Source organism: Convolutriloba macropyga, chromosome 13, assembly GCF_964194025.1.
Source record: "Convolutriloba macropyga chromosome 13, txConMacr16.3, whole genome shotgun sequence".
Lineage (NCBI taxonomy): Eukaryota > Metazoa > Xenacoelomorpha > Acoela > Convolutidae > Convolutriloba > Convolutriloba macropyga.
In genome coordinates this window covers 49025348-49038699 of record NC_134480.1, presented here as the reverse complement: position 1 = coordinate 49038699, position 13352 = coordinate 49025348, and the positions used below count along the sequence as shown (strand labels likewise).

The following is a 13352-nucleotide window of genomic DNA, read 5'->3' as shown; positions in this document are numbered from 1 at the left end:
GGTAGGTTTTTAGATCTTGCGTTAGTTTTGGAGATCTTGCTTTGAGTTTGCATATTTTGCGTTGGGGTTTGTAGATCTTGCGTTAGAATTGTTTATCTTGCGTTAGATATGTGAATGTTGGTTTGGGTTTTTAGATCTTGCATTGGAATTGAAGAAATTGCAGTGTCTTTGCCAATCTTGTGTTGCGCTTTTATATCTTGCGTTGAGTTTACAAATCTTGCGTTGGGTTTGTAGATCTTGCTTCGGGTTAAAAGAGATGACGTTGGTTTTGTAGATCTTGCGTGGGATTTGTAGATCTTGCGTTAGTTTTGTAGATCTTGTGCTGGGTTTGTGGATTTTGGCATTGGTTTTGTAGATCTCTCATTGGTTACTCAGTTCTTGCGTTGGGCTTGTAGATCTTGCCTTGTGTTTGTATATTTTGCGTTGGATTTGCTGCCCTTGGGTTGGAATTGAATATCTTGCGTTGGCCATGTATTTTTGTGTTGGGTTTTTAGATCTTGTCTTAGGTTTGTTGAGATTGCGTGGGATTTGTTGACCTTGCATTGGAATTTTTTACCTTGCGTTTTATATGTAAATCTTATATTGGGTTTGTAGATCTTGCCTTGGTTATCTAAATCTTTTTGTAGATCTTGCGTTGGGTTTTTGAATCATGCGTTGGGTTTATAGACCTTGCGTTGGATTAATAGATCTTGCGTTAGTTATGTAGATCTCGTGCTGGGTTTGTGGATTTTGGCATTGGTTTTGTATATCTCTCATTGGGTTCTCAGTTCTTGCGTTGGGCTTGTAGATCTTGCCTTGTGTTTGTATATTTTGCGTTGGATTTGTTGCCCTTGGGTTGGAATTGAATATCTTGCGTTGGCCATGTAAATTAGTGATGGGTTTTTAGATCTTGTCTTAGGTATGCTGAGATTGCGTGGGATTTGTAGACCTTGCGTTGGAATTTTATAGAAAGATAACCAAGGCAAGATCTACAAGCCCAATGTAAGATTTACATATACAACGCAAGGTATATGTAAATCTTACATTGGGTTTGTAGATCTTGCCTTGGTTATCTAAATCTTTTTGTAGATCTTGCGCTGCGTTTTTATATCTTGCGTTGAGTTTGCGAATCTTGCCTTCAGTTTGTAGATCGTGCCTTGGGATCATGCGTTGGGTTTGTAGACCTTGTGTTGGGGTAATTGATCTTGCTTTTGTAGCTCTTAAGTTGGGTTTGTAGATTTAGCGTTGGGTTGGTTAATCTTGCATTGGAATCGAATGGCTTGCGTTGGACATGTAAATATTGCCTTCGGTTTTCAGACCTTGCTTTGAGTTTGTAGCTCTTGCGTCGGTTTGTAGACCTTGAGTTGGACTTTTAGACCTTGCATAGGGTTTTTAGTTTTTGCTTTGGGTTTGTAGCTCATGTTTTTTGAGTTAATAGATCTTGCGTTGAGTTTGTAGATCTTGCTTTGAGTTTGTATATTTTGCGTTGAGTTTGTTGATCTTGGGTTGGAATTGAATATCTTGCTTTTGATATGTAAATGGTGCGTTGGTTTTGCAGATCTTGCGTTGGATTTTTAGATCTTGCGTTGGGTTTGGAGGTCTTGCGTTGAGTTTGTAAATTTTGCGTTGGGTTTGTAGATCGTGCGTTGAGTTTGTAAACTTTGCGTTGGGTTTGTAGATCGTGCGTTGGAATTGTTTATCTTGCGATAGATCTGTAAATTTTGGGTTGGGATTTTAGATCTTGTCTTGGATTTGAACAAATTGCGTTTTCTTTGCAGATCTTGCCTTGCGTATTTATATCGTGCTTTGAGTTTGCGAATCTTGCCTAGAGTTCGTAGATCTTGCCTTGGGTTTTTAGAGATTGCATTGGTTTTGTTGATCTTGCGTTGGATATAGAGATCTTGCGCTAGATGTGTAGATTTTGCGTTGGGTTTGTAGATCTAGCGTCGGAATTTTATGTCATCCATTGAATATGTAAATCTTGCGTTTGGTTTTTAAATCTTGCCTTGATTTTAGAGATCCTGCATTTGGTTTTTTGATCATGGCATCGAAGCGTTTTTTTGCAGATTTCGCGATCGGCTTTTTGATCTTGCGTTGGTTTTGGAGATCTTGCTTTGAGTTTGCAGATTTTGCGTTGTGTTTGTAGATCTTGCGTTGGAATTGTTTATCTTGCGTTAGATATGTGAATGTTGGTTTGGGTTTTTGGATCTTGGCTTGGATTTGAAGAAATTGCATTGTATTTGCCAATCTTCTGTTGCGCTTTTATATCTTGCGTTGAGTTTACAAATCTTGCCTTGAGTTTGTATATCTTGCTCTGGGTTTTTAGAGATGGCGTTGGTTTTGTAGATCTTGCGTTGGATTTGTAGATCTTGCTTTAGTTTTGTAGATCATGTGCTGGGTTTGTGGATTTTGGCATTGGTTTTGTGGATCTCTCATTGGGTTCTCAGTTCTTGCGTTGGGCTTGTAGATCTTGCCTTGTATTTGTATATTTTGCGTTGGATTTGTTGCCCTTGGGTGGGAATTGAATATCTTGCGTTGGCCATGTAAATTTGTGTTGGGTTTTTAGATCTTGTCTTAGGTTTGTTGAGATTGCGTGGGATTTGTAGACCTTGTGTTGGAATTTTATATGTTGCATTGTATATGTTAATTCTTACATTGGGTTTGTAGATCTTGCCTTGGCTATCTAAATCCTTTTGTAGACCTTGCGTTGGGTTTATAAATCATGCGTTGGGTTTATAGACCTTGCGTTGAATTAATAGATCTTGCGTTAGGTTTGCAGATCTTAACATCAAACCTTGGTTTTGTAGATCATGCTTTGGGTTGCAAACCTTGCGTTGTTTTTGCAGATCACGCGGTGCGTTTATAGATCTTGCGTTGGTTTTGTAGGTCTTGTGCTAGATGTGTAGTTTTTTCGTTGGGTTTGTAGATCTTGTGTAGGCTTTGTAGATCTTGTATCGGGTTTAAAGATCTTGCGCTTTGTTTTTAGATATTGAGTTGGGTTTGTAGATTTTGCGTTGGGTTTGTAGATCTTTTCTTTGATATTCAGATCTTGCGTTCGTCTTGTAGATCTTGCGTTGGGATTTTTAGTTCTAACGATGGTTTTGTAGATCTTGCGTTGCGTTTGCAGATCTTAACATCGAAACGTTGAGTTTGTAGACCCTGCTTTCGGTTGCAAGCTTTCCGTTCAGATTTTGCGCTAGGTGCGTAGATTTTGCGTTGGGTTTCCAGGCCCTGCTTTGGGTTTTAGTGATCTTGCGTTTGATTTTTGGATCTTGACCTGGAAGCGTTGTTAGCAGATCTTTCGTTGGGATTTTTGATCATGCGTTGGGTTTGGAGATCTTGCGTTGAGTTTGTAGATTTTGCGTTGGGTTTGTAGATCTTGCGTTGGAATTGTTTATCTTGCGTTAGATATGTAAGTATTGGGTTGGGATTTTAGATTTTGCCTTGGATTTAAACAGATTGCCTTGTCTTTGCAGATCTTGAGTTGCGTTTTTATATCGTGCCCTGAGTTTGCAAATCTTGCTTTGAGTTTGTAGATTTTGCCCGGGGTTTTTAGAGATTGCGTTGGTTTTGTAGATCTTGCGTTGGATTTGTAGATCTTGTGCTATATGTGTAGATTTTGCGTTGCGTTTGTAGATCTAGCGTTGGAATTGTATGTCTTCCATTGGATATGTAAATCTTGCGTTTGGTTTTTAGATCTTGCCTTGATTTTAGAGATCTTGCGTATTTTTGGATCATGACATCGAAGCGTTGTGTTAGCTGATTTTGCGTTGGGTTTATAGATCTTGCGTTGAGTCTGTGGACTTTGTGTTGGATTTCTAGATCTTGTGCTGGTTTTCGAGAGTTTGCGTTGGATTTGTAAATCTTGCAATTGCCTTGTATATCTTACGTTTTGCGATGGATTTTCATATCTTGCGTTGGGTTTGTAGATCTTGGGTTGGGATTGCAGATTTTGCTTTAGTTTTGTAGACCTTGTGTTGGTTTTGTATATTTTGCGTTTGGTTTTTGGATCCTGCATTTGATTTGTAGGTATTGCGTTGGTTTAGTAAATCTCGACATTGCCTTGGAATTGAAGAAATTGCGTTGTCTTCGCCAATCTTGCGTTGCGCTTTTTTATTTTGCGTTGAGTTTGCAAATCTTGTGTTGGGTTTGTAGATCTTGCCATGGGTTTTTAGAGATTGCCTTGGTTTTGTAGATCTTGCGTTGGATTTGTAGAACTTGCGTTAGTTTTGTAGATCTTGTGCTTGGTTTGGGGATTTTGACATTGGTTTTGTAGATCTCCCGTTGGTTCTCAGTTCTTGCGTTGGGTTTGTAGATCTTGCCTTGGTTATCTAAATCTTGCCTTCTTTTTGTAGATCTTGCGCTGGGTTTTTATTTCTTGCGTTGGGTTCATAGACTTTGCGTTGGGTTTATAGATCTTGCGTTGGTTTTGTAGATCTTGTGCTAGATGTGTAGATTTTGCTTTGGGTTTGTAGATCCTGTGCTGGCTTTGTAGATCTTGTATTGGGTTTCAAGATCTTGCGCTGAGTTTGTAGATATTGAGTTGGGTTTTTAGATTTTGCGTGGGGTTTGTAAATCTTTTCTTTGTTATTCAGATCTTGCTTTCGTGTTGTAGATCTTACGTTGGTTTTTTTTATTTCTATCGAAGGTTTTGTAAATCTCGCGTTGAGTTAATAGATCTTGTGTTGGCTTTGTAGATCTTGTATTGCGTTTAAAGATCTTAGGCTGAGTTTGTAGATATTGGGTTGGGTTTGCAGATCCTGCTTTGGTTTTCAAACTCCCCGTTCAGATCTTGCGCTAGGTGTGTAGTTTTTGCGTTGGGTTTGCAGGCCCTGCCCTGGGTTTAAGAGATCTTGCGTTTGATTTTTGGATCTTGACCTCGAAGCGTTGTTTGCGGATCTTTCGTTGGGCTTTTAGATCTTGCGTAGAGTTTGTTGATCTTGCGTTGGTTTTGTAGATCTTGCGCTGGGTTTTTATAATTTGGCCTTGGTTTCGTAGATTTCTCGCCCGTTTTGTATCTCGTGCATTGGGTATTAGTTCCTGCGTTTGTCATGTAGATGTTGCGTTGGGTTAATAATTCTTGCGTTGAATTTGTAGATCTTGATTTGGGTTTGTAGATTTTGCGTTGGATTTATTGACCTTGGGTGGGAATTGAATATCTGCCGTTGGCCATGTAAATTTGAGAATTTGGGTTGGGTTTTTAGATCTTTCCTCATGTTTGTAGAGATGGAATTGGATTTGTAGACCTTGCGTTGGAATTCTTTATCTTGCGTTGGATATGTAAGTCTTATGTTGTGTTTGTAGATCTTGACTAGTGTTTGTAGAGATTGGAATGATTTTGTAGATCTTGCGTTTCAAAAACTTGCTCTGTTTTTTAGATCTTCTGTGGGGATTGAGTTGGGTTTGTAGATCTTGCGTTAGATTTGTAGACCTTGCTATGGAATTGAATATATTGGCTTGGATATGTAAAAATTTTGTTGGGTTTGCAGTTCTTGACTTGGGGTTGTAATGATTGCTTTGGTTTTGTAGATGTTGCGTTGGATTTGTGGATATTGCCCTGGGTTTGTATAAATTGAGTTGATTTTTTAGATCTTGCTGTTCGAAATCTTTCGTAGATCTTGCATTGGTTTTGTAGATCTTGCGCTGGTTTAATAGATATTGGCCTTGGTTTTGTAGATCTGTCGTTTAGATAGTAGATCTTGTGTTGGGTTCTTAGTTCATGCGTTGGGTTTGCAGATCTTGTGTTGGGTTAATAGATCTTGCAATGAGTTTGTAGCTCTTAAGTTGGGTTTGTAGCTTTTGCGTTGAGTTGGTTGATTTTGCGTTGGAATCGAATGGCTTGCGTTAGACATGCAATGTTCCGTCCGGTTTTTAGATCTTGCCTTGGTTTTTTGCTCTTGCGTCGGGTTTGTAGACCTTGCATTGGAATTCTAGACCTTGCATTGGGTTTTTAGTTTTCACTTTTTTTGAAGATCTTGTGACAGGTTTTTAAGTCATGCATTAGGTTTGTAGATCTTGCGTTGGGTATGTAGTCCTTGTGTTGGGTTTCTAGATCTTGTGTTGGGTTTGGAGAACTTGAGTTGGATTTGTAAATCTTGCATTCGCTTTGTATATCTTACGCCGTGCGTTGGATTTTTATATCTTGCTTTGGGTTTGTAGATCTTGAGTTGAGATTGTAGATTTTGCATTAGGTCTGTAGACCTTGTGTTGGATTTGTAGATTTTGCTTTTGCTTTTTGGATCTTGCGTTTGACTTGTAGGTATTGTGTTGGTTTGAAAGATCTTGACATCCAAGCGCTGGTTTTGTACATCTTGCGTTGGGTTGCTGATCTGTCGTGGGGTTTGTAGATGTTGCATTAGGACTACAGACCTTGCCTTGGTTTGCGAATCTTCAAATCGAACCCTTTCGTTCGTAGATCTTGCGTTGGGTTTATAGATGCGGCGCTGGGTTTGTAGAGCTTGACATCGAGGCATTGGGTTTCAGGACCTTGCGTTGAGTTTGTAGATCTTGCATTCCGTTTGAAGATTTTAGTTGATTTAGTAGAATTTGCGTTGGGTTTGTAGATCTTGCGTTGGGTTCGCAGATAGTGCATTGGTTTTGTAGATTTTGCACTGGTTTTGTAGATCCTGCGTTGGTTTTTTCAGGTCTTCCGTCGGGTGTAGATCTTGCGTTGGGTTTGCAGATCTTAACATCGAAACGTTAAGTTTGTAGATCCTTCTTTGGGTTTCAAACTTTCCGTTCAGATCTTGCACTAGGTGCGTAGTTTTTGCGTTGGCTTTGCAAGCCATGCCTTGGGTTTTAAAGATCTTGCGTTTGATTTTTGGATCTTGACCTCGAAGCGTTGTGTTTGCAGATCTTTCGTTGGGCTTTTAGATCTTACGTTGAGTTTGTTGATCTTGCGTTGGTTTTGTAGATCTTGCGCTGGGTTTGTATATATTGGCCTTGGTTTTGTAGATCTCTCGCCCGTTTTGTATCTCTTGCGCTGGGTTATTATGTTCTGCGTTTGGTATGTAGAAGTTGCGTTGGGTTAATAGATCATGCGTTGAGTTTTTAGATCTTGATTTGGGTTTGTAGATTTTGCGTTGGATTTGCTGACCTTGGGTGGGAATTGAAAATCTTGCATTGGCCATTTAAATTTGAGAATTTGGGTTGGGTTTTAGATCTTGCCTGTTAGGTTTGTAGAGATGGCGTTGGATTTGTAGACCTTGCGTTGGAATTTTATATCTTGCGTTGGATATGTAAATCTTATGTTGAGTTTGTAGATGTGTTTTCAGAGATTGCAATGATTTTGTAGATCTTACGCTTCAAAACCTTGCTTTGTTTTTTAGATCTCTTGTAGGGATTGCGTTGGGGTTGTAGATCTTCCGTTAGATTTGTAGAACTTGCGTTGAAATTGAATATATTGGCTTGGATATATAAATGTTGCGTTGGGTTTGCGGTTCTTGACTTGGGTTTGTAGTGATTGCTTTGGTTTTGTAGATGTTGCGTTGGGTTTGTAGATATTGCCCTGGGTCTGTATAGATTTCGTTGATTTTTTAGATCTTGCTGTTCAAAATGTTGCGTAGATCTTGCTTTGGCTTTGTAGATCTTGCACTGGTTTAATATATATTGGTCTTGATTTTGTAGATCTGTCGTTTAGATAGTAGATCTTGTGTCGGGTTCTTAGTTCATGCGTTGGGTTTGTAGATCTGGTGTTGGGTTAAAACATCTTGCAATGAGTTTGTAGCTCTTAAGTTGTGTTTGTAGATTTTGCCTTGAGTTGGTCTTTTCTGCGTTGGAATCGAATGGCTTGCGTTGAGCATGCAAATGTTCCGTCCAATTGTTAGATCCTGCCTTGGTTTTATAGTTCTCGCGTTTTGTAGTTCGGGTTTGTAGACCTTGCATTGGAATTTTAGACCTTGCATTGGGTTTTTAGTTTTCAATTTTTGTTTGTAGATCTTGTGACAGGTTTTTAAGTCATGCGTTAGGTTTGTAGACCTTGCGTTGGGTTTATAGATCTTGCGTTGGGTACAAAGACCTTGTGTTGGGTTTCTAGATCTTGTGTTGGGTTTGGCAAACTTGAGTTGGATTTGTAAATCTTGCGTTCGCTTTGTATATCTTACGCCTTGCGTTGGATTTTTTTAAATCTTTCGTTGGGTTTGTAGATCTTGAGTTGAGATTGTATATTTTGCTGGTTGATTGAAGTTAAGAAAATCCTTAGTGATAATCTGTATTCAATCTCGGGCTGAAGTTTGTAAGGCTTCAGCCAGTGTTATTAATGTTGCTAACTTCTTGTTTAGTACGCTCAACTAGGTTAAAACTCGCCTTATCTTAATATCTAGCAAAACCTAGCAAAAATACTAAAGGTGTTAAAGAATCAAATTTTAGTCAATCTGAGAGCCAACTGCTCTGTATAACAGTTTCTAACGGTTCTAAATGCAATACGATTTCACTAATCAAAACAATTGTGTTAAAGTAAAAAATCAAAAACTTATTATTTCTAACTTCATCGCTACTTTTTTCTGATTAGTTAATCAAGAGAATTATTTAGGTCCTTGTTTACATAGTAAATGTCAAATTATTGCAATATTTACTTTGGTTGAAAACAGCACGGATGATTTTTACCTGGCTTTGAATGCCTCGAATGTGCGTTATTTGACCTGTAATTATCATCTAGAGTATCATAAAATAAACAACTTAAGAAATTTTACAATAAATGACAAAATATCGAAAAATGCCAATTTTGCACTATATAAGTGCTAACAGCCACAATGGTGGATCTGATGCAATAGCGTTCGTTGGGTCCATCAGTAGCTTAGAGGTAACCCTAACAATGTGCCATAACCTCAGGGTGCTTGGGTTTTGCCTTCCAAAAGCCGGGGGGCTTTGTACAGGTTTTGGGGTCCCTAATTGAAAAAAAAAAATTCAGTTTTGACCGTTTTTGAGTTTTGACAATTTTCTAGTTTTTCAGTTTCAAACGTTATTTCTTGCTTTCTTATGGCTTTTGTAGCTAATTTGAAGTGGCGCCAACATCGCCGGCCCTGTTTTCGATCTGGGAAACACCATCGTAGAATACTGGCGCTAACGTAACGACTCGCCGGTTTAGCTCTCCATGTGCCATTTTGACTCTTGCTGATCTCACAACACCGTCGTTACCAGTAAAGATCTCATTGATTCGTCAAGTTTAAACTCTTAGCGTTTCACAGAGTCATCTACTAGCCACACTAACTCGCCTTCTTTCAGGTTTCGCACATGTTATTTTGACCACTTCCATCTATGGTTCCATTGTGCAAGATATTCGAGAGCCCATCTTTTCCAGATCATGTCGGCATATGCTTGGGTCGTTTTAAATGTTTTTCAGGTCATAATAGCGTTCACTGGATGGCATGAATGGTGCACTCGCGTTCTCTCGTCCTAGCAAGAAATGATTAGGTGTGAGTGCTGTCAAAACTTCAGGGTCGTCACTTACTGCTGTCAGGGGTCTTGCGTTGAGTGTTTGTTCCACAAGACACATTCGTGAGGCTTTGGTAGTCCATGATTACAATCATGACTTTTTTGCGACTTTGAACCGGTCTTTCCCAGATTCTGTGCTAAGTCACTTTCAACCTTAGCTTTGTCCCACTCGTTCATAAATGCTTTTAACTCATTGGCTGCTCCAACCAAGTCTGTTCCGTTGTCACTGATGATGGTACTTGGGTAGCCACGTCTTGCAATGAATCTTGTCACTGCAGCTAGACATGACTCGGTGTCCAATGACTGTGCAACTTTGATGTGTACTGCTCTCGTTTTCAGGCAAGTGAAGAGGCAGCACCATCTCTTCATGGTAGGTCGTAAGAAATTGACTTCGAAGGGTTGGAAGTATTAGACTCCAGTATAAGTGAATGGGAACACATGTTCATCAAGTCTGCCATCGGTGGATGAATCGGGTTGGCGTTTCTGTGTCTGCATTTGATATATCTCGACTTGATTTTCCTTAATGAATTTCTCAATCCAATGATCCAGTACTCTTGTTATAGCATGTTTCTCACATATTCTGTTCCCTCATGTAGGTTGTCTCAATGTGTTTTCTCCAACAGAAGTTGTACGACTGGATGTTTTGCTGTCAATAGTATTGGATGTTTCGCATTGTAATCAAGGTTTGAATGCTTCAGTCGACCTTTCACTCTAAATGCTCTATCTTCCTCAATGAAGGGTGACATTATGGCGATGTTTAATGTTTTGGAGACTTCTTTACTCTTTGGTGTCGATTTTGAAACACTCGAGAAGCTTTCGTTTTGAACAAATCGAAACACTATTTGTTCTGCATGATGGATTTCGTCTGCTTTGAGGGGTCCCTTCTGCTTCGTTTTGATCCTCATGCATTAGGCAATGAAGTTTATAATTCGGTTGAAGGTGCTGTATCGTCTCCAGTCAAATAGCTGCTCTTGTTTATTTTCTATGGCTACAGTACGTGCTGTTAACTTGCTCAGCTTCTGCTTCGTTCACTTGGCACCACGGATTTGGCCACTTTTCTTCTTCTGTCTAAAGCCATGCCGGCCCGTTTAACCACCCGGATTCCTTGAGGCCTTCGATGGACATCCCTCTTGTGCCAATATATCCCGGGATTTTCGATGCCTTTGACATGTCTCCATTGATCCATGGAAGAGTTTTCCAGTATTTCTGCTGCCCGGTTGGCAACGAACACTTATTGTTTCTTGTGAGCTGATTGAGACCACTGTAAGACTGTAGATAAATCTATCCAATGATAGATTTTGTCAATTTTCACATCATGTTCGCTCAAAATCTGCCTCCTGAGACGAACTCTGTAGAAGTTCTAACTTTGGAATCGTCGTGTGTCTGATAGGTGCTACACGGCATTTTCCTATCACATAGGTGAGTTTAAACGTTGCTTCGTCTTGCAGGTATGCCACAATGCACATTGCTTCTCCCGACGCTTCTGTGAAATTTTGTAGTCTCAAGTTTGTACATCTGTTTTCGAAATAAAGTCGATTTATCGACATCGTCCTTATTTCTCGCAAGTCAGAGCACCAATCACTGAATAGTTTTGAGTGTTCTGCTGACAACTTATTGTCCCATGCTTGTCCCATTGCTGCCCAAATGCTTTTGAGTAGGAACCGCATTCCTATCGTGATGGGTGAACATATCCCAAGTGGGTCGAACACCGCTGAGACGAAGGATAGGACAATTCTCTGAGTTTTTTTGCTGCAACTTTTTGCTCAGTTCCACGACAGTCTATGAGACTATCTGTGTCTACATTCCAGCTCAATCCAAGTATTGAGGATGACTGTGGCTCGGCCTCAAAAGTTTTCAAAACATTCGTTGATCTGTCTGCCTCTGGGATTTGTGAATTGACTTCTTTGTCACCTGTTATCCATTTCGTCAAATTGAATCCACTTTTGCTAAGGATCTCTGTGACTTTCTGGTAGATTTCAATCGCTTCGTGAGGTGTTCTGACTCACTTGGGGAAGTCTTCCATGCAGAAGTTTCGCTGGACCGCTTTGACAAGATTTTCCTCATCTTTCGCGTTACCTTTCGCCACTTGATGCAAAGCGTGATTTGCACAAGTCGGCGAGCTCTTCGCCCCAAAAACATGTCGTGTACACTCTTAGATTTCTATTCTCTGCTCTGGATCTTCTCGCTAGAGAAATTGTAAGCATCGGCTGTAATGTTATTGCTTGGGACAGCAACTTGAAGAAACATCGCTTCAATGTCGGCTGAGAGTGCTATTTGGTGTTCTCGGAAGCGAAAAACGATTCCGATCAGACTCTGCAACAGGTCTGGTCCAGATAGAAGTTTGTCGTTGAGGGCTACACCTTGGTACTTTGCTGCTGCCTTGCACACTTTTCTAATTTTCTCAGGTTTGTGAGAGTTGACGAAAGGATGATGTGGCAAATACAACTGAAGCTTGCCTCTGGTTTCGTTCAGTTCAATTTGTTGTACTTTCGGGACATAACGAGCTTTGACCTCAGTGTCAGTGGTATCATGATAACACTTTCGGAACATAACATCTTTCTGTAGGCGTTGTTCTAGGGACCTGAGTTGCCCCATAGCAGAGTAGAAGTTATTCGGTAACTTCACTTCGCCCTCTCGCCACAGAAGTCCTACTTCGTATCTTTCACCGGTGAATCGAGCAGTTTGCTTCAATGTCTTGATTGCTCTATGCTCCTCTTTTGATTGTTCGGCGACATCGCAGTTTGTAGCATAGGAATCGAGATCCCACCACCTACTCAACTGGCTTGCTAACTTGTCCTCTGATACTGAGATTGCTCTTGTGGCAAGAGTTGGTGCTTGCTTCGCTGGTAGGGGACCACTAAAGGCCCATCATATTATTGATTTCACTGCCCATGGTGCAGTTTTGGTTGTTTGACTTCTTGAGTTCTAATGGGTGATGGATTTCGTAGCAGTCTTGTCCAAGAACTACTTGAACTTCGTTTAGATTGTAACTCTCATTTTGCAAATTCTTCAGATGTGGATAGCGATCTTTGAACCCTTGCAGATCTACAATCTGGCCGCCCAACTTCAGTTTCTCGTGAACATAGAATTTCAATGTTGTCAATGGTCGAAACTTCTCGTGCGCTGAAACAGCTATCGGAACTATTTCCGTCTTGGCATCTTGTGATCCGTGGATTCCTGCTAGTGACAAATTTGTTTTTTGGCCTTGCAGCTGCAATGTAGATACGATTGACTTGTCTACGAATGAGATTGAGGATCCTGTATCAAACATTGCCAGCACACTCAGTCTTAGACCCTCATTCACCAGTTTTATACGCACTACAGGGAGTCCTCCTTGTGTGATCATTGTTGCCACTGCTGTCGTAGCATCTGAGGCAGCTGTTGTAGCCTCCTTCGAGAAGTTGCTGTGCAGAAGCTTGTTGTGTTGTCGTCCACAATTGGGTACACTGAAAGTTCTCTTTTTGCAGTCCTCTGAACGATGACCAGGTCTCAGGCAATTGAAACACAGTCTGAGCTTCTGCACATTTTCTCGTCGCTCATTCAACTTCATTGAGTTAAATTTCTCACAACTCCAAATGGCGTTATGTCCATCTTTGAGCCGAAGTTTCATTTTTTTTGGTTTGGTAGAATCATCAGCCTTGGATAAAACCACTTGTTTTTTTTTGGCTTCTTCGCGACTTTGAAACTTGGAGTTGGTCTGGGCTAAAAAGTCTTCATGTATGAAAGCGGTTGATTCTAACCAGTCTTTGAAAACAATCAAGTTTGCTGCTAGTAGTCAAAGATCCTGTAGATGTCGTAGCCACTGCACCTTAATTGAGGGAAAGGTTTTCTGGTTGTTGAATTCAGAACTCCTCCTAAATCCAGATCATGCTGAAATCCGAGTCGGGTCAAAACGTTAACTGTGTTTGTGACTACGCTTGAAAATCAAACAATGCTTCTGG

At 40.3% G+C, this 13352-nt stretch overlaps 1 protein-coding gene across 1 annotated transcript in view; it reads right to left on the bottom strand.

Moving 5' to 3' along the window:
• The window catches only part of LOC142351745 (uncharacterized), a 40645-nt gene extending 27684 nt beyond the window's left edge, over nucleotides 1-12961 (bottom strand). Inside the window, exons 1-3 of the mRNA XM_075403891.1 lie at nucleotides 12327-12961; nucleotides 11772-12268; nucleotides 11168-11322 (exon numbers count right to left, since the gene is read on the bottom strand). Coding sequence (XP_075260006.1) covers nucleotides 11168-11322; nucleotides 11772-12268; nucleotides 12327-12961 — 1287 coding nt within the window. The remainder of the gene's footprint in view (nucleotides 1-11167; nucleotides 11323-11771; nucleotides 12269-12326) is intronic.
• Between the last annotated feature and the right edge of the window lie 391 nt (nucleotides 12962-13352).